We start from the raw sequence: 26,033 nt of genomic DNA on the forward strand, positions 1-26,033 counted from the left end.
GTAACAGTTCAGAAATGCAATAACTATATTACAGTTGCAAACAGACAGTATCTGCATTGCCATATTAAAAAATCCACATGAATTATTATCACAGCTACATTATGCAGCAATCAGCAGGTTTAAAATTAAGCATTGTTGTGAGAAGTCTTATCAGTATTCTCAGTTGAAGGACCGTGGGTGTTTTCCAGCAAAACTTGTTTCCATCAGAAAAAACCTAATTCTTTCAAGCAGAAGTATTCTGGAAAACACATTGCTTTCAACAAAACCCAGGAGCCAAAGCCAGGAGTTCCATGGTAGCTTTGCCTGGAGTCCTCACTGGGCTCGGAAACATAAGGCCAGCCTTGTTGTTGAGATCCACCTTCAACCTGGGTGGATCCTTGGGGTGACCCAAAGGATTTCAGGAGCTGTTTTGATAACACTGTTCCTTCCAGTGTTGCTGTAAAAAGACATGTAACTCGTTCTCTGGGCTTCTGGTTCCCCAGCTGTGCAGCCCTTAGTCAGGAAAACCCTACAGAGAAGGGCCTGCACTGCATGCTGCTCCTTGACCATTCCTTCATGTGGGCCAGCTGCTCTGTCCTGCTCTGCAGTTTAAGAGTCAGCTGCTGTAGGACTGGAAGCTCGAGTGAACCAGCTGGCTCATTTATCTGAAATGCAGATTTTTGCTATGCCCAGTGTTGTCTGTATACATGTTCTCCTGTCAGACTGTGCCTCGTGGAAATCCCATTTATAGAAGTATATTTTACTTTATAAAATGCTATTTCCAAGCACATTAAAGCATTTCTGTTTTTCAGGAAAATTCTTAAAATTGGAATTGGCACATGAACTGGAAATTACCTAACTTTAGTTTTTAATATGAAGTTACGGATTATCCTGAATGTATGTGCTGAACTTTATTTTATCATAAAGGAATAAATCCTGACATAGATTGTAGTGCCCATAATACTACAAAATGTAGTACTGATTTAAGATTTCCTGCTTTCCATGATGTACTTATTACAGTATAATGGTCTATTGAACATTTTTAATATTAATTGTTTTTTGCAGCGATAAAAATAAAAGAAGAACAAAAACAGTAAAGAAAACATTGGAACCTAAGTGGAATCAGACATTCATTTATTCCCCAGTTCATCGGAGAGAGTTTAGAGAACGAATGTTAGAAATTACTCTTTGGGACCAAGCACGAGTTCGAGAGGAAGAAAGTGAATTTTTAGGAGAGGTATACAATTATTGGTAGTTATTATAAAATACAGTTGCTCACATATTCATGTCTAGATATAGTATTTTTGAAAAAAATATTAAATATAGCGAAGCAAAACTGTTTTAAATTGTTTTATTTGTCCTTATTTCACTTAGTAGTAAACAAATAATGATCTTGCACTTTTCACATAGTACTGATGGTTTCTCAATTTCTTTTACAATTGTTTGTTAAAATCCATATTATCTGTAGTTGTATTTTACCAAAATGTTGGAATTTTGCTGACTAAGTTGCTACAAGATATTTGAATACAGTCAAGGTTGTCATAAGATAATAAAGGTTTTGTGAAAGATTTTTGGTATATTTAGTGTTGTAAAAGGCACGGGTACTACTTTCATATTAAATGCTAGATTTTTATAAAACTTCAGACAAAATCCTTAACAATAAGAGAACAATGGAATAAAATTTATGAACATACATATTTTAGAATATTCTGTTATGTAATGCTTTCCTACTTTTAACCACTTTTTCTTTTTTAGATTCTTATCGAGTTAGAGACAGCATTACTAGATGATGAACCTCACTGGTACAAACTTCAAACACATGATGTCTCTTCATTGCCACTTCCCCATCCCTCACCATATTTGCCACGCAGACAACTCCATGGCGAGAGTCCCACACGGAGGTTACAAAGTAGGTTGTTAGTTTTACACACCGTGTATAGTTAACTTGAATCAATGTGTAAAGAATTATTGTAGATGGGAAGCCGACAGAATTTGTGTGTTCATTTGTAGCTGTTATGAATTAGGTCGTTTATGATTATTGATGAAAGTCTGACATGCTACAAATGGTAGTACTGAACACTGTGCAATACACCGTTTTTTTCTTTTGAGACTACTTAGTTCAGATTCTGAGCTTGAGCAAATTATCTTAGTCTTTTGCAATGTGCTGTTTTTATCTTGAAGTCCTGTCTTATATATTATGTTTATCATTTCATTGTTTAACCAAAAGTAAATGTTCAATACCTTTCTCTTTAGCTCATACTTCTTAAAAATAAAGCGACCTCTTCATAACATCCTATATAGCTAAATTAATACCATGGCCTGCCTTGTTTTGATACTCTTTTACGTGGTTACATTCACAAATGGAATTTTTCTTAAAATTCTATTTTGTAGAGTTTCATGTACTTGATTCACAGTAGTTTGATGTTATCAGTAGATATTTTGAAAATAGAGTATGTACAATATGCTAACAAAAACAGATGCATAAGAATAAGACAGTAAAGGGTGAAAATCTGTTTTCTTAATACTTCGTTGTTTCTCTAGTTTAACTGCTCAGTACTGTCAGTGATATAAAGCTATCCTTCACTGAATTACCCTCATGAAATATCAATTGAGGCTGGTATAAAAAAACCCTAAACCCCCCAACAAGCTGAAACCTATTTCTAAGAATTCTTTGGGTTTTTTTGAGTCACTGTATGTGGGTGTGTGTGTGAATGTTATGCACAAACTCACAGAAACATATGCCTGTGTAGCCACCCAAATAAGCTTGGATATTTTGTATGTGTATTCTCTATTAACTAATCCCTTGTATATAAGTATTTCAAGTAGTTGACAGTATTTGTGTCTGTGCACTGGATCGTGAGGATTAAAATGCTCCATATCATAATATTCTGAGATAGATACATTAACAGAGTTAGAGTGTGTAGCCTTCAAGCTGTAAGACTATACTTATCCACAAAAGAAGAAATGATAGTTAACAGATAAGGAGTTCTGTTTCAATTCAGTTCTCTTCAGTCTTCTCAAGTACCATGACTGTTGTTACAGTGATGTTTTAAAATTATTTTTCTTCCATAGAATCATTTAGGTTGGAAAAGACCCTTCAGATCATCGAGTCCAACCGTTAACTTAGCACCGCCAAGTCCACTACCAAAACGTCCCTAAGCACCACATCCTCATGTCTTTTAAATACCTCCGAGGATGGTGACTCAACCACTTCCCTGGGTAGCCTGTTCCAATGTTTGATAACCCTTTCAGTGAAGAAATTTTTCCTAATATTGAATCTAAACCTCCCCTGGTGCAATTTGAGGCCATTTCCTCTTGTCCTGTCAGTTGTTACTTTGGAAAAGAAACGGACCCCCACCTCCCTACCCTTTCAGGTAGTTGTAGTGAGTGTTAAGGTCTCTCCCCAGCCTGTTTTTCCCCAGGCTAAACAACTCCAGCTTGCTCAGCTGCTCCTCGTAAGACTTGTTCTCAAGGCCCTTCACCAACGGTGTTGCCCTTCTTTGGACATGCTCCAGCACCTCAGTGTCTTTCTTGTAGCAAGGGGCCCAAAACTGAACGTAGTACTCGAGGTGCATCGTGTTTTCTGCCGTCTGGTAACACATTTTAGGAAGCTAGGTTTTCCATGTAAAATTTCCTTTCCAACCAAGTGGAAATCTCAGAATCTGCTTGTATGTGAATCATAGAATAGAATCATAGAATACTTCAAGTTGGAAGGGACCTTTAAAGGTCATCTAGTCCAACCCTCCCTGATATGAGCAGGAATGTCTTCAACTGGACCAGGTTGCTCAAAGCCCCATGCAACCTGACCGTGAATATTTCAAGGGAAGGGGCATCTAACACATCTCTGGGCAACCTGTTCCAGTGTTTTACCACCTTCATTGTAAAAAATTTATTCCTTTGTCTAAATCTACCCGCTTTTAGTTTAAAACCATTGCCCAAATGGGGCAACAAGGGGCAAAAACCCAAAACTTTTCAAGCTTGTCCAGGTCCCTCTGTATGGCATCGTGTCCCTCAGGCATGTCAACCACACCACTCATCTTGGTGTCGTCTGCAAACTTGCTGAGGGTGCACTTGATCCTACTGTCTATGTTGATTAATATATTAAACAGTACTGGTCCCAGTATGGACCCCTGAGGGACACCAGTTGTCACCAGTCTCCATCTGGACATTGAGCTGTTGACCACTACCCTCTGGATGTGACCATCCACCCAATTCCTCATCCACTGAACAATCCACTCCACCCAATTCCTTATCCACTGAACAATCCACCCATCAAATCCATATCTCTCCAATTTAGAGAGATGGATATTGTGGGGGGCCATGTGAAAGGCCTTACATAAGTCCAGACAGATGTCATTCGTAGCTCTTCCCTTGTCTACTGCTGTAGGCATTCCATCATAGAAGGCCAATAAGTTGGTCAGGCAGGACTTGCCCTTGGGGAAGCCATGCTGGCTGTCTCGAATGACCTCCCTGTCCTCCATGTGCCTTAGCATAGCTTCTAGGAGGATCTGTTCCATGATCTTCCCAGGTACAGAGGTGAGGCTGACAGGTAGCTCCCAGGGTCCTTCTTTCTACCCTTTTTAAAAATGGGTGCAATGTTTCTCTTTTTCCAGTCACTGGGAAATTCACCTGACTGCTATGACTTTTCAACTGTCATGGAGAGTAGCTTGGCAAGTGCATCAGCCGGTTCCCTCAGGACTCTGGAATGCATCTCGTCAGATCCCATAGACTTTTGTATGTTCAGGTCCACCTGAGGAGGTGGTCGTGAACCTGAATCTCTCTTACAGTGGGAGGGACTTTTCTCCCACATTCTCCGTCTTGTAGTCCATCCGCTTGAGAGTTTGGGGGAGAGAGGTTGCCAGTGAAGACTGAGGCAAAAATGTAGTTGAGTACCTCAGCCTTCTTGTTCATTCGTACCAGTTTGCCAGTCTTGCTTATTGGGGGAGTATGCTTGCTTTGACCTTCCTTTTCTGGCTGACATACCTGTAGAAGCCCTTCTTATTATTCTTTGCATTCCTTGCCAAGTTCAGCTGCAGCTGCGCCTTGGCCTTCCTGACCCCATCCCTACACTACCAGGCAGCGTCCCTATAGTCTTCCCAGGACACCTGTCCCTGCTTCCACTGCCTGTGCATTTCCTTCTTGCGCTTTAGTTTGATGAGCAGGTCCAATCTGGACGTCACTGATTAGCTCACTTGCATTGGTGACTAAGAGGTCCAGTATTGCAATCCCTCTGTTAGGGTTGTCGATTACCTGGCTTAAGAAGTTATCCTCCATGCACTTCAGGAGTCTCCTGGATTACCTGCAGCTCTCCATGCTACTTTTCCAGCAGATGTCAGGCTGGTTGAAGCTCCCAAGCAAGGACGGGAGCCTGCAAGCACGATGCCTCCTGTAGTTGGAGTAAGAAGGCTTCATCAATAGGCTCCCCTTGATCAGGCAGCCTGTAGTAGACACCAACCACGAGGTTCCCTTCGTTGCCTCGATCTCTAATTCTTACCCATAAGCTTTCAGCCTGCTTGTGGCTATTCTTCAGAGAGAGCTCTTCACACTCTATCCATTTCTTGATGTAGAGGGCAATGCCTCCCCCCCTCCTTCCTCACTGTCCCTTCTGAACAGCCTGTAGCCATTGATAGCCGCACTCCAGTCATGGGATTTGTCCCACCAGCTTTCAGTAATGGCAACTAGGTAGTAGCTTTCTAGCAGCATGGTGGCTTCCAGTTCCTCCTGTTTGTTGCCCATGCTGCGTGCATTGGTGTAGAGGCACTTCAGCTGGGCTGTTGGCTATGTCACCTTCTTAGAGGAATACCCCTTAATTCCCTTGAAATATTTCACTGGTGTTTCTCTGTTGGCTCCTATTACGTCAGAAGCCCTCTGTAAGACTTCAGGTGTGCTGCAGTTTAGCTAGCATGTCTCAGGGCAACAGGCTGAGGGCCCTTGCTAGTACCCTGTCCCTTTACCTTGGTGTGTCATCTCAGAGCTTGTCACAGGCAAGCCTGATATTATCCCCCTCCCCCTTCAAGCCTAGTTTAAAGCTCTGTCAATGAACCCTGCTAGCTTGTGAGCAAAGACCCTCTTCCTCCTTTCAGAAAGGTGGGTCCCATCTGATGCCGGCAAGCCTGGTGCCATCCCATTATTGAAAAAACAAATTTGTGTCAGTGACACCAGCCACAGAGCCCTGTAGACTGGTCCCATCTGTTTCTTCTAATGTCACTGCCCACAACTGGAAGGAAAGTGAAGTTAGTGAAATTCCAGTTTTCAGGAAATATTCAGTCCTGCAAACAAATCCTGTTTGTTTATAGTAATTCCTGTCTGTGCAATAAATAACTGCCATGAAGAATGAATAAAACAGTAACTGCTTTATTTTGGAAAAGATTGTAGTAATACTTGACTAAAGATCTGTTCAGTGATACTGACTCACAATTTGAAAGTCAGTAAGTTGGTTTTTTTTAATACTACTAATACTAATACAAATAACGTGCTCAACTGAACAATCTTATATGCCTGTCTGGAAATGTAGAGGGAAGGACTTATCAAAACTTCAAGTTTGGTGAAACACTACGATTTGGTGTAGAAGTCCTGCTTTTCAATGAAGAGGATTTAGCCTAACTGTTCCCAGAGCAATACATTGACAACTTGAGGTTCTAAAAACTTCAGCCAAATAAGCAGTGTCAGACATTCACTGTGATTGCTGGAGAATTCACACACTCCTACAATAAGTTATGCTGTTTGCATTCATACTGAGATCAGCATCTCAAAAAGGATTTTTTTCTAGTGTCCTGGGAATATATGCACTTCTTGAATCCTTGTGTGTCATAAATAATTTTCAGTTTAAACAGATAGTTTTACATGTACAGAACAAGGTCTCTTGGAATTAAAATTCCTCCTTTTTGGGAACTGGAAAGGCATCCAAATGGAAGTTTAGCATCGGGTCAGAGTTCTGCAATAGTAGCAGAATCCCTTTAGAAATTAAAAAAAATTATTTTTTTTACTAAATTGGAGAGACACCTCAGACATGGAAATAAAAGTATTTCTTGGTGTCCAGAGAGATGGTAGAATATCCTATTGGAGATATCCATAACTCAGTTGGACACGGCCATAAGCAAGTTGGCCAAGCCTGAAACAAGCGCTGCACCTGGTGACCTCCAAAAAGCCCTTCCCAACCTAAATGTCATCACCAGGGACTGGTGAAGAGCAGACAGCACATCTTATGAATGTTGGCTTCACTAAGTAAAATATTTGTAATGTATTAATAACATATAGAAGTCTGGTTCTTTTACTTTTTTGAAGGTTTCAAAAGAACATTGTTAGACTTAATTTCTTAGGTTTTTTTGTGTCTGAAGCGCTTTTTGAATCCTTTAATAACAACTCTTGTATATGATGAAACAGAAGATGTTATCCAGGGGCATATTACGACAATGTGAAAAAAATCTCCAGAATGAAGACAAGGCATGTCTAGCAAGTTTGTCTATATTTTTCAAAGCACATCTTAGAACACTTACTGTGCTATTACACAGTAGGCTGATTTAAATTTCTGGGGCTGCAAAATGCGAGCAGTTCAGTTGTCCCACCTTTTGTAATTTCTGTGAGGCCTTTATGTATTGAATTAGTGAGTAAAATATGAAGTACTTTATTTCACGCCCCCCCAAATTATTAGTGTGAGAAATAACAAGAGATTTCGGATTACAAAATGGTTTGTTGTTTGTATAAATACACATCCACACATCTAATCTTTCAATCTTTCTTATCTTTATGATTGCCAAGTAGCTATAAATACATATATATTTGAAGACAATACTTAAATGTTATTCTCTGAAGGTAGTTTAAAAGAACCACCTACACTTACCACTTACTTCTGTTCTCTTTTTAATATCACTGAATTGTAGCATTCCTGACAGAGCAGAATGTCAGCCCTGAAGACTGAACTCTTACACTTACAGATAGCCAGTAGCAAAGCGCAAGTTTCCCGCAGAGCCCCATATGCCATTTTTTAACAACCAGCTTTCAGAGACAGTAGCTTAGTTTCTCCACATATTTATGTCTCAATATCTTTGAGTGGGCATTATGTTGTGGTACCAACTGATCTAAGCCAGCTGTCCACCTTCTCTTGCCCAGTCATCTGATCCACACAATGAATTAACTTCTTAGTGATGAAGGATCGCTGCCATGCTTTGTCCTTTAGTATTTTTTGAAAGACATCTACTTAGAAACTGGAACTAATATAGAACATAGGATTATGACTTACTAGTTCTTTCAGCTAATTATATTTCAGATTTTCATAAAATGACTGGTTTTTATCCAATGAGTATATTTTAAGCTCTTTCTTATGTGAAATGTGAGGTAATGAATAGGTCTATTTTACTTATCATGCTGAACTTTTGAGGTGATTTTTTAAAATGCCTTTATTTTCTCTAACATTTGACAAAATCAGCCCTACATTAAGAATTGCAGACAGCATTAACTAGAATTACAGACAAAACGAAGGTCGTTTTAAATTGCCTCTGCAAAGAGATTGTAAACAGAAAATTAAAGTTTATTTTAAAAAAGATTTGGGAATTCCTGTTATTGGTTTGGCCACAGTATAATTGTTCCATTTGACATTTGGTAAAACGCTTACTACAGATTACATTGGAAATTGAATGTGGTTTGAATGTTGTGTTCATAGTTAGGATCAGTGGGATGGAAGTTACTGTTAGTATTACGATTCATTGAGAACTGGTACAGAAATCAAGCAGGGTTTACACCATGGGATTGCAAATGAAACATTACTTCCTCTCCATGTAGCCCAGGATACAGAGATACCAGACATCAAATTGGGTCTGAGACACTCTAATTCAATCTTTTACAGTTTTGTCCATCTAATGTGTGCATTTGTGCAGTGTGAGCTGGTACTGTTTAGTTGATAAAGAATACTGATTTATTATGTATTTTGAAGAACACCAATTATTTTTAATTTTATATTTACTCTGAATTTTTCAAAGCAGATTTTGTTTTACTTCAAGTATTTTAAGAATTTCCCCAATACTTAGGATTAAAAAGCAACTGACGCTACTTTTCTAAGTCAGATTTTGCAGGTTTAAAACCAAGCTGTTGTTTCGCAGGTTTAAAACCAAGCTGATCTGCAGACCACAGAGGGTGGGGTGTGCAGTGTAGATAACAGCTAAGTGTGAAAACAAGGGAAGAAATATGAAAATAACAGTAAACCCAGGCATTTTCAGGTCTCTAGTTACAACATAGGTATGTACAGCAGTGGAAGGAGAGCTTTTAATTGCCATGAGAATGCACAATATGGTTTGAAAAAGAAAAGTGAAGTTTTATATTTCTGAGCATCCTTAGTAAGGGAAAAGTAGTAAATCTATGTGAGATAGATAAACTGCTGAAAACAAGGTCTAAGAGATTTTAGAAATGACAGCGTATGGAAATCAACATATAGAAGTCCAAAATGGTGGATCAAATTGTATTTTTTCAAGAAATAAACACCAGAAAAATCAGTCAGGATCAAAATAATTGTAAATAGACTGTGAAGTAGCCTTCTATTACTTCTAGAATTAAAGTCATCAATGAATCCATTCACTGAGTTTCATGATTCTTAAGGCATATAAAAAAATATGGAGGGAGAGAAATTACAGTAAATGAGTATTTAAACTGTGGGGACAGAAATTGAGTATAGTTATGTTCTACAAGAAGATCTGCATATGGCGTGCAAAAAACTATTTATAGCATTCCTTTTCTGAATTTTATTTATTCATTCAGATGGGAATAAAAAATTCTATAATGCATAAACAAAGTGTTTTGAATCACATCAAAAGTTTTTGTCATCTTCTGTTGTCAGCTTTCTACATTTTCCCAAGTTAGACTATATTTTCTCAGGCAATGCGGAGACTTTAACATGCTAAAATTTATTACATTTGAGTACAAAACCCAAATTGATAGACTGAACTCACAAATTAAGGAACCCATTGCTTATTCATTTTTTAAAAAAAGTTTTTGGATGGACTCGTCATTGCTGGGTGCTGAGAGTTCTTTTTTTGAAAGTTCTGTGGCTGTACCATAAAATCAAAGATGAGTTGGATGTTACAACTGTTAATTCAAGCCCTCTCTTCCAGTATTTAAATGTTAAAACTTTTAAGTCTATACTGTAGAACATTGAGATACACTTGGTAGTACCAAAATCATTAAAGTTTAATAATAATTAATTACAATGTATCTGAAACTTTACACTGTGATATCTGAGCCCCTGCATTTCAAACCTCAGTCTTCTAATGAAAGCTGTTGACTTCCTTGGAACTCTGCGGAGTCTCATTTTACTGCAGAATCAGTCTCTTGCTGTCTCAGCAATTTCCTTTTAGTATGTTGTGAATATGGTAAGTCAGTACGATAACTTTAAATCAATGTCACACTATCTTACTCGAGGGAATTATAATAATGCTGTTCACTAGTAAGCAAGCGAGTTGTACTTAATGGAAATGTGCATCGGTGACTTTTTTTCAAATTATAATATGGAGCATTTTAAGGTCAGTGACACAGACTATGAATGATGAATGTATTATAAGAAATTTACCCTAGAGAGCAAGAATAACACTTATTTTTCTCTTTCATGCTTCCTTAATTTTTCTCTTTCTTTTCTGGAGCACAGGCCTTGGGCATGTTCTCTTTGTTTGCATGCATTGATGGTTTATTCATAGTATATGAATATATATACCAGTATTGTATTTATTATACACCTATGATTTATTTATTATATTTATCGTACATCTATGGTTTATTAAATACTTTAATTAAAAGGTATTTAACATGATACAGGGGTGTCTGAAAAGGCCTTAAACTATAATAATACTAAAAAATATTAAAAAAGAAACTTACTTAGATATTAATTCTGTGCTGTTTGAAAATTTTAAAATAAGCTTTATGATTTGTAATTAAACTACAAAAATACTTACAATTCTGTTTTGAAGCAGTTTGAGGGAATTTGATTATTTATAGTATTCTTGCTCTTGTTCCTTAGTAGAAACATGTTAGTAAGCTACTCTTCTGTCGTGTAATGATGACAGAAAAGCAATGTGCTTTATTAGAATAACTCGGACACGTTAAAGTAACCTTGCTAGGCAGTCAATAAATAGCAAGTCAAGTGACTTTAAAAAAGATTCTAAAAGGTATAGGTCTGTACGCTAGCATAGTAAGCTATCATATAGCCGTGTGATGGTTCTGGTGAAGTTTTCAGATGGGTTTAACACCATTCTGACTTTTTGCTTTCTGTGTTGTAACCATACAGAAACAAACATGGCTTCCTTAGTCCTCGCTCCCACTATAATCTCAGTATTTTTATATTCTTGGGCTCTTCAAGAAGCTCTACCCTTTTACAGATCTTTCCAGAAGTTAAATTCTGAAAGTCCATCATTTTTAATTATATAAATAATTTCTAGACTGTGTCTTTTTTTTTTTTTAATTTTTTTTTTTTTTTTTTGCTGGTACACTTGAACCTTTGGTGTCTTTCTGATGTAGCTGGAGTAAACTAGAAAACTTCCCCATACTCCATTTTTCATAATTTTGTAGCCAAAGAAGAGTCAGTTTTCCGTGAAATTCATAACTGGAAGAGATTGGTACCAAGGAATAAAAATATTAGAGAAGTTATGCAGTAAAGCGCATGTCTAAAAATTTGTAAATGATGCTGAAAAAACCCTCTATTATTCACTTTGAAGAAAAATAAATGGCCCAGACAAAACCAGCAGAATAGCCTAATGGAATTCTGGAGCTGGGCCATGAAAATTAATTATGTTTATCAAGAAACCCAATTTGAAAATATAGAGAGATAGAAATTGTTAGTAGCAGATTATTTAGTGATATGGTCTACATGTTAAAATAGTTAGTCACTGGATGCCAGAAAATGTGTCACTTACCAGAATGTACCTAGTCATCCAGTGAATTCTTAACAGCACCAGTTGGCAAGAAATCGAAATTTTCATTTTTCCTCTAACACTGTCATATCTTGTCATCCGAGGTGCATCATTTACTCATGGACTGTCACTCTTTAATATTTAAGATGGTGTCTGTGAGCTGTTCAACTGTAAGGAGTAAGAATATTCATAATGTCTTGCTAACGGCAAGATACTATTTATGTTATTCTGACTTCTGGCTTCTTTGTATTACCTTATGGAAGTCACATTTACAAAATCTGCAAACGCAAAGTAACAAATCATATTTCTATAACTGTACAGATGTTTGCATACTATTATATTGTCAAGTTTAGAAAAACTGGTATGGTTGTATGGAAAGCTAAAATACATAAACCAGCCAGACTTAAGGAATGCAAATAATAAATCAGATGCTGCAAGCGTTTAATCATTGCACTCACATCAGGACTCTTAAATGTACTGGTAACAATGATATGTAGGTAATATATTCATGTGTGTACGTAATTACTAAATGAAGACCTAACTGGAGGCAGAAGATTGACTGGAATATTACTTCTGAGTCTGTTAAATTTAAAGTAGGAATCATAGCTACATCTCAAGAAAGTTCTGCTAATAACTTCCCGCTGAGGTGCCAGCAGCAGCGTGCCGTAACTTTAAAGGTAGCAGCTCATATTGTATGCCTAGTTGAATAAACATTTTGCCCTTAAAAAGTTAAACACTTGCTTATAGTAAATGTGCCGTTGTGTTTCAGATTTGAAAATGAGTGTAATCGCTCTACTAGTCCTCTGTGACTACTGAGTGTAAATGTTCATCCAGAAGTGATTGGCATTTTTGTGGTTTAATTTCTCCCAGCTGCTTGAGTTTTATTGTTTTGAATGAACATGGCCTACAATATCAAATTCTTCAGTCTCTAGCAGCAATTATAATGAAGTTTAAGGTTCTGACCATCCCTGTTACATGTATTGATTCATGTATTTTTCCCTGACACTACTTCATTTCAATATTTGTTTTCCAGATAAAGGCTTATATTCATATAATTCAGGTAAATTTTCAGCATGCCAGAAATGCTTATTGCGTCCATATACATGCAAAATTTAATTTGATATTTTATTGGTGTGCTTTTGCTACCTATTATGCAGATGCTAAATTGCTTAAATGTTCTTTGGCTTTTCTTGTCTGCTTTTCAGTCATAGGTCTTTTGTTGGCTTTCTTTCTCTATTCTTAACATCTCAGTATTGATACTGGAGCAGCACTGTAATACTATATTTGCTTTGCCTGCCTTTATTTTAGGTAGAGCTTTTGTAGGTAAACTCTAGTGAGCTTTATTAACTATAGTAGGAAAATGCTATTTTGCTTAAGCTATATTAAAAGAAACACTGTTGTGTTACACCTGTTTGAGAACTAGTGTAAGTATTTTTAGAATACAGATATGGGGTAAGTGAAGTACTGGCAAAATCAGTATTTATCCTGATACGTAGTTTTACAGTTTCATATTGCTTTAAATCCCCAGTTAAAAATCCAGTTGCTATATCTGAAAAGTTTGCCTTAATTAAATATAAATAAATTCACAATGTACAGTTTGTACAAGCTTAAATTTTATAGTGCATTTCACATGGGACTTTTTGCAGTTTCTGCAGTTTTAGTTATGGGAATCTCTTTGAGAATTGGTCCGTCTAATTATCTTCTAGTTATGTTTAAAAAATGAAACACACATTCTTAAGAAAGTAGATCCAATACCGTGATGGAGAGAAACAAAAGCCCCACAGGCTGTTTCTTGAGATTAGTACTAATGAAACCCAGTTTCCATTACATCCACTTTTAGTCTCCCATGTTTCTTCTGTTCCATTCTCTGCTGAAATAATCCCACAGTGTTCTCAGGTTTTACAGTATCTTTAAATGGGAAGAGACCGTGTTTGCTGTGGAGATTGTGGATTTCTGCATGTGTGGATTAGCCACAAATTTTAGCTTGATAATGTTTCTTTTTCATTAAGGGTTTCTATGTCTGTCTTCTATGCAGCAGCCATTTTCAAAGATCTGTAGGAATTTAATTTAATTCGGTATTTATATACCTCTGTCAAGGTAGATGAAATTGGTCAAAAACTTGAAAAAACACTAGTACGTGCAGGAGGATAAAGTGACAGACTGACATGGAAACAGCAGGACTGCATGAGAGATTAGCTCACACTAAGGGCCCTCAGACACAGACTGGATGAATATGAGAAAGCAAATTCTTAAGGCGGTTATGTGAGACTGATTTTAGGGTTGCTTATATGTCAGCTTTGAACACACAACAATTACCGACAATGCTAAGTTACTTTAAGTGATTCTGAAGTCCTTCTGTGAGCCTCAGGGAAGGAGCTCATAAGCATGCTTCACTACCCTTTGGTCCCCCACGGAGTCCACAAAACCTTGTAAAAGCTCCCTGCATTGCAAGAGGCAGGATTCCCATCTCAGGAGCTTGGTCTGCGTTCTTTTTCCCCCCTTTTTTTTTTTTCTTTTCCACAAGAAAAACAGAGAATTCCTGAGCCATAAAACTGACACTTCTTCTGGATTTAAGCTGACTCACCTTAATTTTATTTCTCATTCTGTGGCCTGTCCTAGGCAGTTCTGATAACTTTATTGGTTGGTCATATATGCTTTATTAGAGTTTTGAGCCTCACATGTTGCTGGTCTTCTCTTGAGGCCTATATCACAAATACCAATGGGCAATATATGAAGCACAGAAGGTATGATATGTTGCATTGTTTCCCCTGTATGGTAATGATAGAGTGGAGCACAGCTCTGTGCCAACTTCAGTTGTCATGTAGAAGTCAGAAGATCTTTCAGAACTCTCCACAGACTTAGGTTGCCTTGCAAGAAAATATTTCTGATTGCATATTGTTTCATTCATTTGGAAGAGTTACAGCTGCTTAGAGTGTTGTTAAGGAGAGAAATGCGATTCTGTCAAAGTAATGTCGAATGGAATGGAATGGAATATTCAGTTCAACCATCATCCGGTCTAACTGCCCGACCACTTCAGGGCTGACCAAAAGTTAAAGCATTTCATTAAGTGCATTGTCAAAATGCCTCTTAAACACTGACAGGCATGGAACATCCAAAGAAGATTCTCTAAAATTTTCTTCAATGATTTCCATGTTATTTTTATTCAGAAATTGTTAAAGCTTTCCATGGCCACCAACACTGCAGCCTGTGAAAAGTTAACAAAAACCCAAGTATTTGATCATGAAATGGAATAAAACACCTCACTTTATTCTTCACATTATTGATGGCCATGAAGATGAAAAATGGAAAGGTTTTTGCACTAAGAAACTACCCTATTTTAAATTCTTTTCCTGCCTAATAGAAAGTAAAAATATAAATAGGAAAAAATAATAAAATAGTAACACTTTAAATAGGAAGTAATTTTTAAATGGAAAGTGAAAATAATGGTTCTAATGCTTTTTACGTCGTGGAGCTTTTCCCCACCCCTGCAATGAAAGCTACAGCGCAAGTGCCGTAAAGTTCCAGTTCCAGTGTGTCTGTGCTCTTGCAGAGTTCTTGTTCTGGGTGGGATGGCAGCCTGGGCAGCAGCGGTAGGGAAGGAGTAAGTAGGTAGGTGCGGGAAGGAACGAGGATGCTGAGGGTTATCATGTTCTGATGGGGAGGTTCTCTACTGGTAAACTGTCCCTGGAAGACAGTTTTATTGATAGTTTAAGACTATTAGACCAAAACCTCCTAAAGTGAATGAGGATATATCTTTTGATTTCACTGGGATTGGGGTTATGCTGAATTATGGCATTTTTTGTGTGGCTTACATTAGCTAATCAGACAGCACGGGGTCTATTTTGCCTTCAGTCTGTAACTGTAATAACCATTAATCCTGGTGGAAGGCATTCAAGAGTCCATATTTACCATCTGTTACCACCCAATTGACAGACAAAATGGTAGTAATATCCCTAAGATTTTTTCATTAATAAGGTATATTTCAGTGCTGTGGCAGTGAGACTTAATTAATACCATTCTTCACATTTAAAATCCATCATAGAAAAAGTTAATTATATGCAAATGATTGGCACCAATGCGTTTATTTGATGCACCTGGTGTCCCGGGTGTTATATGCTTAAACTTTTTACTGAATTTTGAGTTTATGTTAGAATGGATTTAATCTTCTTGCTCTTGAAATAAGTATCATATTTTATAATGTATTTGTCAGACACTTTAAGATACTCATTAAAGTACTAAAGAACAGTTTCATCAGCAATATTCCTTTGGAATAATTTGTAAAAGACTTTGTTGTCACATTTCACAGATAAACTATGAATAGTTCTTCCTCTGGTTTACGATCAGTGGTTCAAATTACTTGGATAATGAAGTGGTATTTTAAAAAGACATGGCTAAGGTGGGACAGAAGCCCAAATCTTCAAATTTGCATTCTCAAAAGGTTAAAAACAAAATTAACAGCTAAAATTAATATATAGCAGATGAAATTACTCTTACAAATATTATAAGAAATATTAAACTAAGCTGCCAGTAATTATACTGGTTTTTCGAATACTCGGTTAAGTAAAGAATTTTGACCTGTGCGCTTTCTTGTCTGTTCCATTTCTGAAATTAATGGAAGACATTTTAAATAAACATAATCTGATTCCTTTGCAGAACTTACATATTGCAGGCAGTACTGGACATTACATTTTTAATTGACAGACTTTCCTTCCTCCATCCTTCCTGAAAACATTGATTTCCAAAGATAAAACCAAGTAGTTAATTCTGTTTAAAATTTTTTCTGACTTCTTAACCAGCATTTAAATTTACATTTATAAGTAAATGTGAAATACTACTTAGACATTATTATTTTTCAGGTTTTTTAAGTCTGTTAATAGTTAGAGTTGGCTTAAGATAGCCTCTGCTTGAGGAGATAGAATAGATGAAATGACCCGAATGAGCTTCATATCTCATCTTAGAGAAAAAGTTTTTGTATTCCAGGGTTGTCAGCTATTAAAGGAGACTCTCTGCTTTGCCGGAGCAAAGGCAATTGGAGAAAGCCCTGAAATCTGATTCTTCCCTTGACTCCACTTCTTTTCTACTCGCATTCTTAGGGCAAGTCTCAGTCCTAGCCAGTTCACTTTTCCCGTGCCCCAGCTCTTCCCTGCAGCTCGGGTGGGAGTGGAAACAGAGGTCTGTATAGAAAAAGAGAAAAGAGTCTCTAGATCCTGGAAGGTGATTTGGAGTTTAGGTATTAGGAGATTCTGGAAAAAATGGATGAGGTTTGAAGGGACAAAGAGAAAGAGACTTCTGCCCTTTATACCTGTGGTCCGTTGAAGCTTCCTAGTTTCTCTTTGCTGCTAGATGTATCCTGTGATTACTACAACATACAATTTTTGCTATGCAACTGGGAAGTCTAGAGCCCACTGTGACAACAGCTGGCTATTTTCACCCTCATAGATGCAAATCTTTTCTCCAGAATTCAGAATATAATATTCTAAAAATATGTTAAAGCATATGTACTTACTTGTAAATATAAACATAAATAAAAAGCAACCTCAGTTGTCATTAATTAGATTCATTCATAAGGATGAATTAGATGATGAGTAAACGACATTCATTCAAATCATAGCTGATTCAGCCCTCTTACGTCTTTCATGACACAAACCTTTCCAAGCATCCACGTGATGAGCATCAACAAGCTGTTCAACTGCCCCCATCTTCCCATGCCACAGTCCTCTGACTCCGAGAGCGCCTGGGTGATGTTACTGGCATCTCTGCACAGCAGCCACAGTGTCAGTACCAGGGTTACCACAGGCCAGACTCGCACTGCTGGGCACTACCTTCGGGAGCTTCTGCCTTTCGGACCCCAGCCAAATCCCAGCCAGACCAGTAGGGCTCTCTTGCTTACTTTTTGGTCACAAATGTTGTCCTTCTTATTTAATGGCCTGGTTTTGAATTAGTGGCTAAGGAGAAAGGAGACCAATCCCTCTTGCTCACTGGCATGTAAATCACCACCCCAGTGGCTCTGCTGACAATGGCAGCAGGAGCAGCATCGCAGGCGGAATGGATGCTCTTTCTTTGGGAAGCAGGAGAGATTTTCATTGGGCCTCTGTGATACTATAATTAAGAAAATAATCACGTTGAATGTTGTCCTTGTCAGACTTAATTGCTTTTAGAAATCCTGATTTTCAGAAAGTCCATTAGGAGACTGAAAACCTTTCCTTCACTCCTGCCCTCACCTTGTAGATCTTCTCGAGTGCTAATTGCGATCCCTTGCTTGCTATACCTTGTTTAGAGAAATACTTCACTTCCTGTTATTTCTTGAAATCAGTGACACCTTTCCCCCCTCCCAAATGTAGCATGGCTGTTTTTAAATTTTTATAATAAATGAACTAATGATTCTACCATGTAAGAATTTCAGGCCATAGGAAACCAAAGCCTGGCTTTCCTTGTACTAATTTTCATTTCCTATTTGTGAGGTAAAAATCCCAACCTTTACTGCAACTAAATAACAATAATTAACATCACTCTACTGGAATTGCATAATGTAATGCAAGACTAGATTGTGTTTTCTAAGAATTAATGCATATCATACTTATACCATTTTGTAGTTGAATAATTTTTAACAGAGCAATTTTTATCCCAAAAGAAATAGTCTGCCGTCTAGTTTATAAATTCATACACCCACATCTTGATTGCTGCAGTCACTTCTGAATTCTCATAAAAGGCACAGAAAAAATAGAAAATACACAAACAAATACAGCAGGAACAATCAGAAGTATGGAATGGTTTGCACATGCAAAGGAACTAAACAATGATATTTCAGCTCAAAAAGAGATGAATACGGCAGGAGAATACGGAATGCTGATTCATGTTTCTCAGAATACAAAAGCTTGGAGGGCATTGTCTGAAAGAGTGTAAGAGAAACAGAACGGGGAAATCTATTTCAACCAAGGCAAAATTAAACTGCGGAATTTACTGACATAGCATATTATAGAGGCCAAGAGAATACTCTGACTCAAAAAGAAAATGTATGAATTTGTCGATAATGGGTTGATTAATGACTTAGGATAAATAGGATGGCTTAGGAGAAGTCTCAGTTGCCAGGACCCCTGCCTGCTGAAAGCTAGAAGGGTGCAACAGGAACCTTTTTTCCCTACAGATCTTGTAAGCACACTCCGCTAAAGAAGGACCTTCCACTGTCCCCTGGTGGGTAGATGGATGTTAGACAGTCTGACAGATGACAGCGGTTCTTATGATTCAAATAATTTCTAAAATATCTTTAAAATGATTTTTTTTCTATTTTTGTCAAAAATCTTCTTGGCACTTGTTCTCCCCGTTTTCTGTTGGGAGGGAAGGGCGGGGATTCTTCTGTGCCAGTCATTCAGATATGACATTAATCCTGCTTTGTCCTGCGCTTCTTTAAGTTTACTCACAGTTTTTACTGGTATTTTTTGTGTGTGTTTTTCAGAATAAATCATCCTGTGGTAGAAATAAAAAAATCTTGCACGTGATTGAAGGCTTGGTGACAATTAGATTAAATCTCCTACCTACTAGTTACCTATTATTAGATGGCCAGAGAATTAGAACAGATAGACCATCCCGCTGAAGAACAGGGATTTTCACGTGTAAAACAAATAAATGAATTATTATTATTATTTACATGGCAAGGCTTAATCCTGATGTCAGCGATCAAATGCTGTTTAAAAGATGCCACAGAAGACAGAAATAAAATTAAGCAAAACACAAATTGACAAATATTTTTGTCCTACGTGACCTACATTTTGGCTCTAATTGTGGATGTGGAATCTGCTTTTGCCAACTAAGCTCTAGCCATTTCGACAGGTGTAGTCTTACAGGGCATTTGATACTTCGTTTCCTCTAGAGTATCACAGAGAGATTTTGTTTGGCAGGACACATTCTATGTGTGAAGCTGCCTCTTCTCCTTATAATGCTTACTAGTGTCCTACAAAAAATATTACGTTTGTTTAGTATTATTGCTCTCATTAATTTTTCTGGTGTTCAAAGACTTTGGGGAGGGATGGTGCCTTGTATATGAGAACTTGGAAGATGAACAGTGTGATGCCAGTTTCTGTATGGAATGAATATGTGTAGATAAGAAGTACATGAAAATATTTCATAAAAGCAATGTTGTGGAGCTGTATTTCAACATTTCATTGTATATTACATTAAACATTTAGATGAAAATAGTTGGTATGCTAATACATTTGCAATAATATAACATTAATAATTTCCCTTTTATGCTTACATTAATGCTTCATTATCTAGAATGAAATCCTTACATTTATGTATTTATTATTGACTGAGGATAGTTTTAACTTACAGGAAGATAAATGATAGATTTCTGATTTTTTAAAAATTTTTTTTTGGCAGGGTCCAAAAGAATCAGCGACAGTGAAGTGTCTGATTATGACTGTGATGATGGAATTGGTGTTGTTTCAGGTATTACTGTCTAAATTTACTCTTCTAGGTTCAGTAGAAATCTTTCTTATTTATAACTTCTTATTATGAATTTTATAGTGTTTTCCTGGTGAAAAATAAATGGAATCTAAGTGTGTGTTTTTCCAAGACGCAAAATAATTGTTATGGGTAATGCATATTTAACAACAAAAATTACCAAGAGAGGGGAAAAATCAATGTATGAATTTCCTTGTTGCTTTTATAAGATCATAAAAGTAGCACAGAAGTGGGTTTTTTTGTTAAATGTGAAGAACTGTTTATTTGATTTTTTTGACACATTTGGGTTTGATATCTCCTTTAAAACTTCATGGTGGAATAATAGCACTGCCAAAGGTCTGAAACCTGAACATTTAAGGCAGGGTGGGAGATATGTTAACAAATAATCTGTTTTACTAAGTAGTATTGGAATTGGGAGTTTAATGAGTATTTGAGATAAAAGCTGTCATGTGAAAGAGTATTTTTCCGACTCTTCTAAGAGAAAAGATAATACTGTAATCATAGCCGAAAACAATAAAATCAGAGAATCATATGTTTTTGCTGACTCCAACAGAGAATATATTTAGGATGCAGCATGCCACCTATAAACCAGTACTGATGGCTGCTGGTACCTGCAGAGTTACCTGCACAGCTCAGCATGTGCTGTGTTAACCTACTGCTCTGTGGAGGTTTTTGACCCCCTCAGAACAGTCTGTGTCAGACAGTTTCTGGTTCCCTTTGGTCAGGCCTAGCTAAAGTGCACATATATAGTCATTTGTGTACCTTACTCAGCAAAGGGGGAGCAGGAGCCTGGTCTCTGCAGCAGCTGTAAGAGAGCGATCAGCTGGTGGGTCAAAATGTGTTCCTGCCACGCAGGCACCCATCAGCGTACGTGCAGCTTTTACACCAGGTGTAGTACATGCTGCTGGCAGGCTAAGGAAGGGTAGATAGGAAACAGGAGTCAGAGGAATTTTCATACAGCTTGGCCTGGGGGTAGAGAAAAAAAGATGGTAAAATATGCGATGCTTGATATTGCAAGATGGAGTGCAGCCAGGTATTGATAAATCCAAACATTTAGTGAGCTAACTAATTACTTGAGTTTGCACAGTCCTGTCTTAAAAACCGTTACCAGTCTGAGCTCGGATGCATTTCTGTGTTGTCTACATAGTCATTCCCGTATTTCCAGCTATTTCACAGTATCTCAGGCTCTGCTTAGTTTTCAACCCTGTTATGTTTCTATTCCCTTGCTATAAGTCTTGTGCTTGCTGGGAAAATGGGATAATGGAGTTTTTTATTAACCAGCGTGTAAATTTTATCAAGCAGTCCTTTTTTAAAGTAACATAATAATATACACACTTTGTAGTGCAAACAGGGCAAGTCATATTGCTAGCATATTTATTGGCTGTGATTCACTGTAGGTCTCTTACTAGAATATCTAGAAAGCATACATTTTTAAGCACAAGTTGTCCTTGTTCGTATTGGAACGATGTAACTTTGCAGATATTCTGCAGTGAAGCTTATTCTATCCCAAAGAAATATGTTCTTTATCTTTTCTGCATAAACATTCAGATTTTTGTTAACCTCTGCTCAAATTTTGCTATACTCTAAGGTTCCCAAAATTTTCCCAGAGACTGAATGAACATTGTGGATGCAAGACTACTAAATTTACTTCCTTAAATCATTTATCTTCAAACAGTAATAGTCTCAGTTTTCAGATTATTAGCTTAATTAGAAAGATATTTAGGAAAAATTAGGGCATTCTTATATTCCCATTCCCCTGTTTGCTTTACTACAGTCGGAAGACAGGAAGGATATGTAGCCATAGTGTTGTGAAAGTATTGGAAGCAGAGAGGCAGTGAGCCTCAGAAGTCCCTCGTTCCTACTTACTGTACTTTCAGTCTTAGGTTGGTTAGCTTTCTGTGTGTGCTTAGTAGTCACTAAGGCTTTCAGATTGCCTGCTCTCCCAAAGGAAAGGATTTTCGTATTCCTATTGGTCAATTAAATCAGAAATGTGTCAACCTAACTTTGGAGTTTAATAATAAAGGGAGGGAAAAAAGGGGATTTGATGGATATATGTCTAGAGTGCCCATTATGGTGCCATTTTGAAACAGAAATCTTTATATGGTCCTGGAAAAAGGTACCAAGTTTTGCAGAAGTTTTACCAGGTGCTTGAACTTCATTGGGGTTCTTGTAAAACACCTGGATGTACAGTTTTATGATTTCATAAGCTCCTCTTTTGACAACTTGTAAAATTATGGTCTTTACAGTTCAGTGAATGAGTCTTACTTCCCTTACTTGAGTGTTTGATCCACCTTTAGTTCCTTTGGGATCTTTTAGCTTTTGGATTTCTGCTGACAATTCTACACCTTAGTTGCATTTTAATTCAGACTGGCTGTGTGGGTGGGAAAGTTTGATGTTCTTTTGGTTTTGAAATATTTATTTATTGCCTTTCTTTTTTGTGCTGCTGTCACTGTCTTTGCAAGTCTTTTGGTTTATCCTTGTCTTGTCGTGTCATCCACATTCTTCTCTCGTTTAAAGTTCTTCTGTTCATTTGCAGACTCATCACAATCTTGATTTAAATATGTGCCTTCTTTGCATGAAGCCATTTGTCTCTCTTTGTTTTCGTTCTTTCTGACTTACCCCAGTTCTTTCATTTTGTATTTTCAGGTTTTATTTAACATGACACTTCACTTTGCTCTTTTTCCTTCTGCCATATAAATACTGTGTCGCATCAAGTATGTTTGCTAACATCTGTTGGGTACTCTCAATGATCTTTTCCATGAAATTAATGCTTGTTCAAAGTATTGGACCTGCGAAATAATCTCCAGGAACCTTTAAGAAGAGTAAGAATTCTCTTTTGGTTCCTCTTTAATTTGCTTTTATTCAAAACAGTGGACTAGATGACTACATGACCTTTAAAGGTCCCTCCGAACCCAAACCATTCTATGATTCTACACTACACTACTCTAGATCATATGAAACCCACGGGCCTTTGTTGATCGTATGTATTTATTTATAGTTCATTGAAAGATATATACTGTCTGACTTCACCATGTTCCTGATCAAAGCTGAGATTTTCTCTTTCTCCACAACACCTTTTTACATAGTTTCTCTGGTATTGGTTCCATAAGGTCAGTTGACTTTGTCTTTGGGTAAACTGGTGATAGGTAGAAATCCAACAATGGAAGAACTTTCTTAATGTACGTATGTAAGCAAGGTTGTGTTAGACCATATTTGCTGAAGCAGAGGGAACTTTATAAGCTACAGTCCCTTGCATCATCATCTATTTTTAATATATCTGCAGTTGTTTTTTGTCACTGGTGTGGTACTTTTGATTCATTAATTAATTTCCTGATGATGAAATGCTTAAATTATGTCTGTTTCACACACTATTATTTTCTTTAATTTTTACAGAAATGTCAAACATCTCTTGGAAAAAGTATTCGTAAACACTATCACTTCTGGTGGCTTGGATCTTATCTTGCTTAGACAAATTTAATAAACTTCACTCTTATAAAGGAGAGTGTTATTTCTGTCAACAGGAAAGGCTTTTAAGAAAATAATGAAAAGCCGATTGATTTTTCTGGCTATATGTGTATTCTATGCCAACTACTGTCAGAAAATGTTATATTATATATTTAAACAAGTATGCAAAAGTGATTTTTGACTAAATTTTAAAATAGCTCTCTTCATATAATATACAGTCATTTCATTTTGGTATCAAAACTACTAGAACAGAATCTCTATTATATCTCATTTCTAGTAGATTTAATCTTAGCACAGGATAGCAAAAGGAGAGGCACTACCAGTTCTGGTTTTGTCTTTTAGATTGCTTATACATAGCCTTCAAGCCATTTAAAGCATTCATTTTGCTGTCCTGAACAATAAACTTTGGCCCTCAGAAAGTCGTCTGTCGTCAGCAATTCTGTGTGGGAGCACATCAGCATCTTCCTGTGCCACTTTAAATGCTCTTATCTGCTTATTGATAAAAGCAATACAGTGGTTTTGCATTTATTTTAGAAAAATTCCAAAGCACTTTACAAAACATGATTTACATTTTCGTAATACTAAATACAATTCAATGTAAAGCAAGGTGGTGGGCTTTTAAAATTTATTTTATTTCTACTGGCCAAAGTTGAATGGGCATTACAGTTAACAAAGTTCAATGAATATGGACTATAATTTCTAAATAGTTTTCTTCCCAGATCCTTTCTCATAGTGTATGTTGAACATGCTGTAACCTACTGAGTACAAGTAACCTACTGAGTCTGACTTTATCAACAGAGAGACATGTGTTGTCAAGACCATTTAATCATAAAAAGTCTCACCTATCGTTGCTGTAAGACTTAAATATTAAGTGAGATATTAATGTTTAAAATTCAGTTCTACACCAATTTATCATCTGCGCTACATGGTTTTTTGAAACACGTGTAATCTGAGATATGTTTCAACAGATGGATCCTGGAAGAATGTAAGGCAGTGAAATCTGCATAAACTGCATCGCAAGTCTCTGTAGAGAAGAGCTTTTCCAAGAAAAAGAATGCAGTTTCCAGCCTTTAGAAGAAAAACATTTATAGTGATAAGTTTTTCTCATTATGCAAAAGATAGCAAGATGTTTCAGGAGCAAATAAGAATACAAATAAGATATTTATTCAGAGGACAGTTAGAGACAAGTAGATTGGAAAAAAATAGTAACAACCAGTAAAGACTTTCTTATTGAACTTACAAAAATGATTCTGCGTTTGAAGAAGAATGAAAAGCAATTATTCATTTTTGCTTCACTTCTCAAAACGCCTGAGGAGTCCTTTGTTCAAAAAAATTCTTTTACTGTGATGTGGCAGCCTTGCCTGCAGAGGAAACAAAAGTCTTTCTCTCTACTTGCTGATAATGTGAACTGAATTTTTATACCTGAGTCCTGTTGATGATTGCTCCTCAAAGCAGATACAGAACACACAAATGCTTTGCTTACAGCTTGAAATCAGCTGCCTATTGAAAGATGTCTTACAGCATCACTACACAGACCGGATGACTTCTACCCCTCCTAACATGAAGGATTTCATTTTAAATCACCGGATAGCCCTGTAGTGTCCCAAAAGCCCAGTAACTACAGACATAAACATTGACAAGCTTTTAAATTTTTGTTTATTATATGTTGATATCCTTTCCCTTGCTCTAAAATCTGTTCTTTATGGGTTCTTCCGTGAGTAAAAATTAGCTTTGCGTCTATGTGTCTCAAAAATTCCCCCCAAAATTATAAGTGAAATTCAAGCAATGTTAAAATAGTTCTTATTCTGACCCCTTATGTCAAGGGATCCTTAATCATTGGGCCCCTCGCTACAAGAGGGACATTGAGGTGTTGGAGCGTGTCCAGAGAAGGGCTACAAAGCTGGTGAGGGGCCTGGAGGACAAACCTTATGAGGAACGACTGAGGGAGCTGGGGTTGTTTAGCCTGGAGAAGAGGAGGCTGAGGGGAGACCTTATCACCCTCTACAACTACCTGAAAGGAGGTTGTAAAGAGATGGGGGCTGACCTCTTCTCCCTGGTGACAAGTGATAGGACGAGGGGAAATGGGTTCAAGTTACGTCAGGGGAGGTTTAGATTAGATATTAGGAGACATTTTTTCACTGAAAGGGTTATTAAACATTGGAATAGGTTGCCCAGGGAGGTGGTGGATTCACCATCTCTGGAGGTGTTTAAAAAAAGGGTAGATGGGGCACTGAGGGACAT

General features: G+C 37.1%; 1 protein-coding gene across 50 annotated transcripts in view; it reads left to right on the forward strand.

The window, feature by feature from the left end:
• RIMS2 (regulating synaptic membrane exocytosis 2) overlaps window positions 1-26,033 on the forward strand; it is a 503,494-nt gene that overhangs the window by 296,176 nt on the left and 181,285 nt on the right. For 34 of the 50 annotated variants that reach the window (XM_074577602.1, XM_074577636.1, XM_074577624.1 and 31 more), the window contains 3 exons: window positions 1,045-1,216; window positions 1,735-1,888; window positions 20,244-20,312. In XM_074577602.1, the coding sequence (XP_074433703.1) occupies window positions 1,045-1,216; window positions 1,735-1,888; window positions 20,244-20,312 (395 nt within the window). Of the gene's footprint in view, window positions 1-1,044; window positions 1,217-1,734; window positions 1,889-12,900; window positions 12,928-20,243; window positions 20,313-26,033 lie in introns of all 50 variants that reach the window. The other 16 variants (XM_074577608.1, XM_074577599.1, XM_074577598.1 and 13 more) reach the window with 1 other exon arrangement.

Source organism: Larus michahellis, chromosome 2, assembly GCF_964199755.1.
Source record: "Larus michahellis chromosome 2, bLarMic1.1, whole genome shotgun sequence".
Lineage (NCBI taxonomy): Eukaryota > Metazoa > Chordata > Aves > Charadriiformes > Laridae > Larus > Larus michahellis.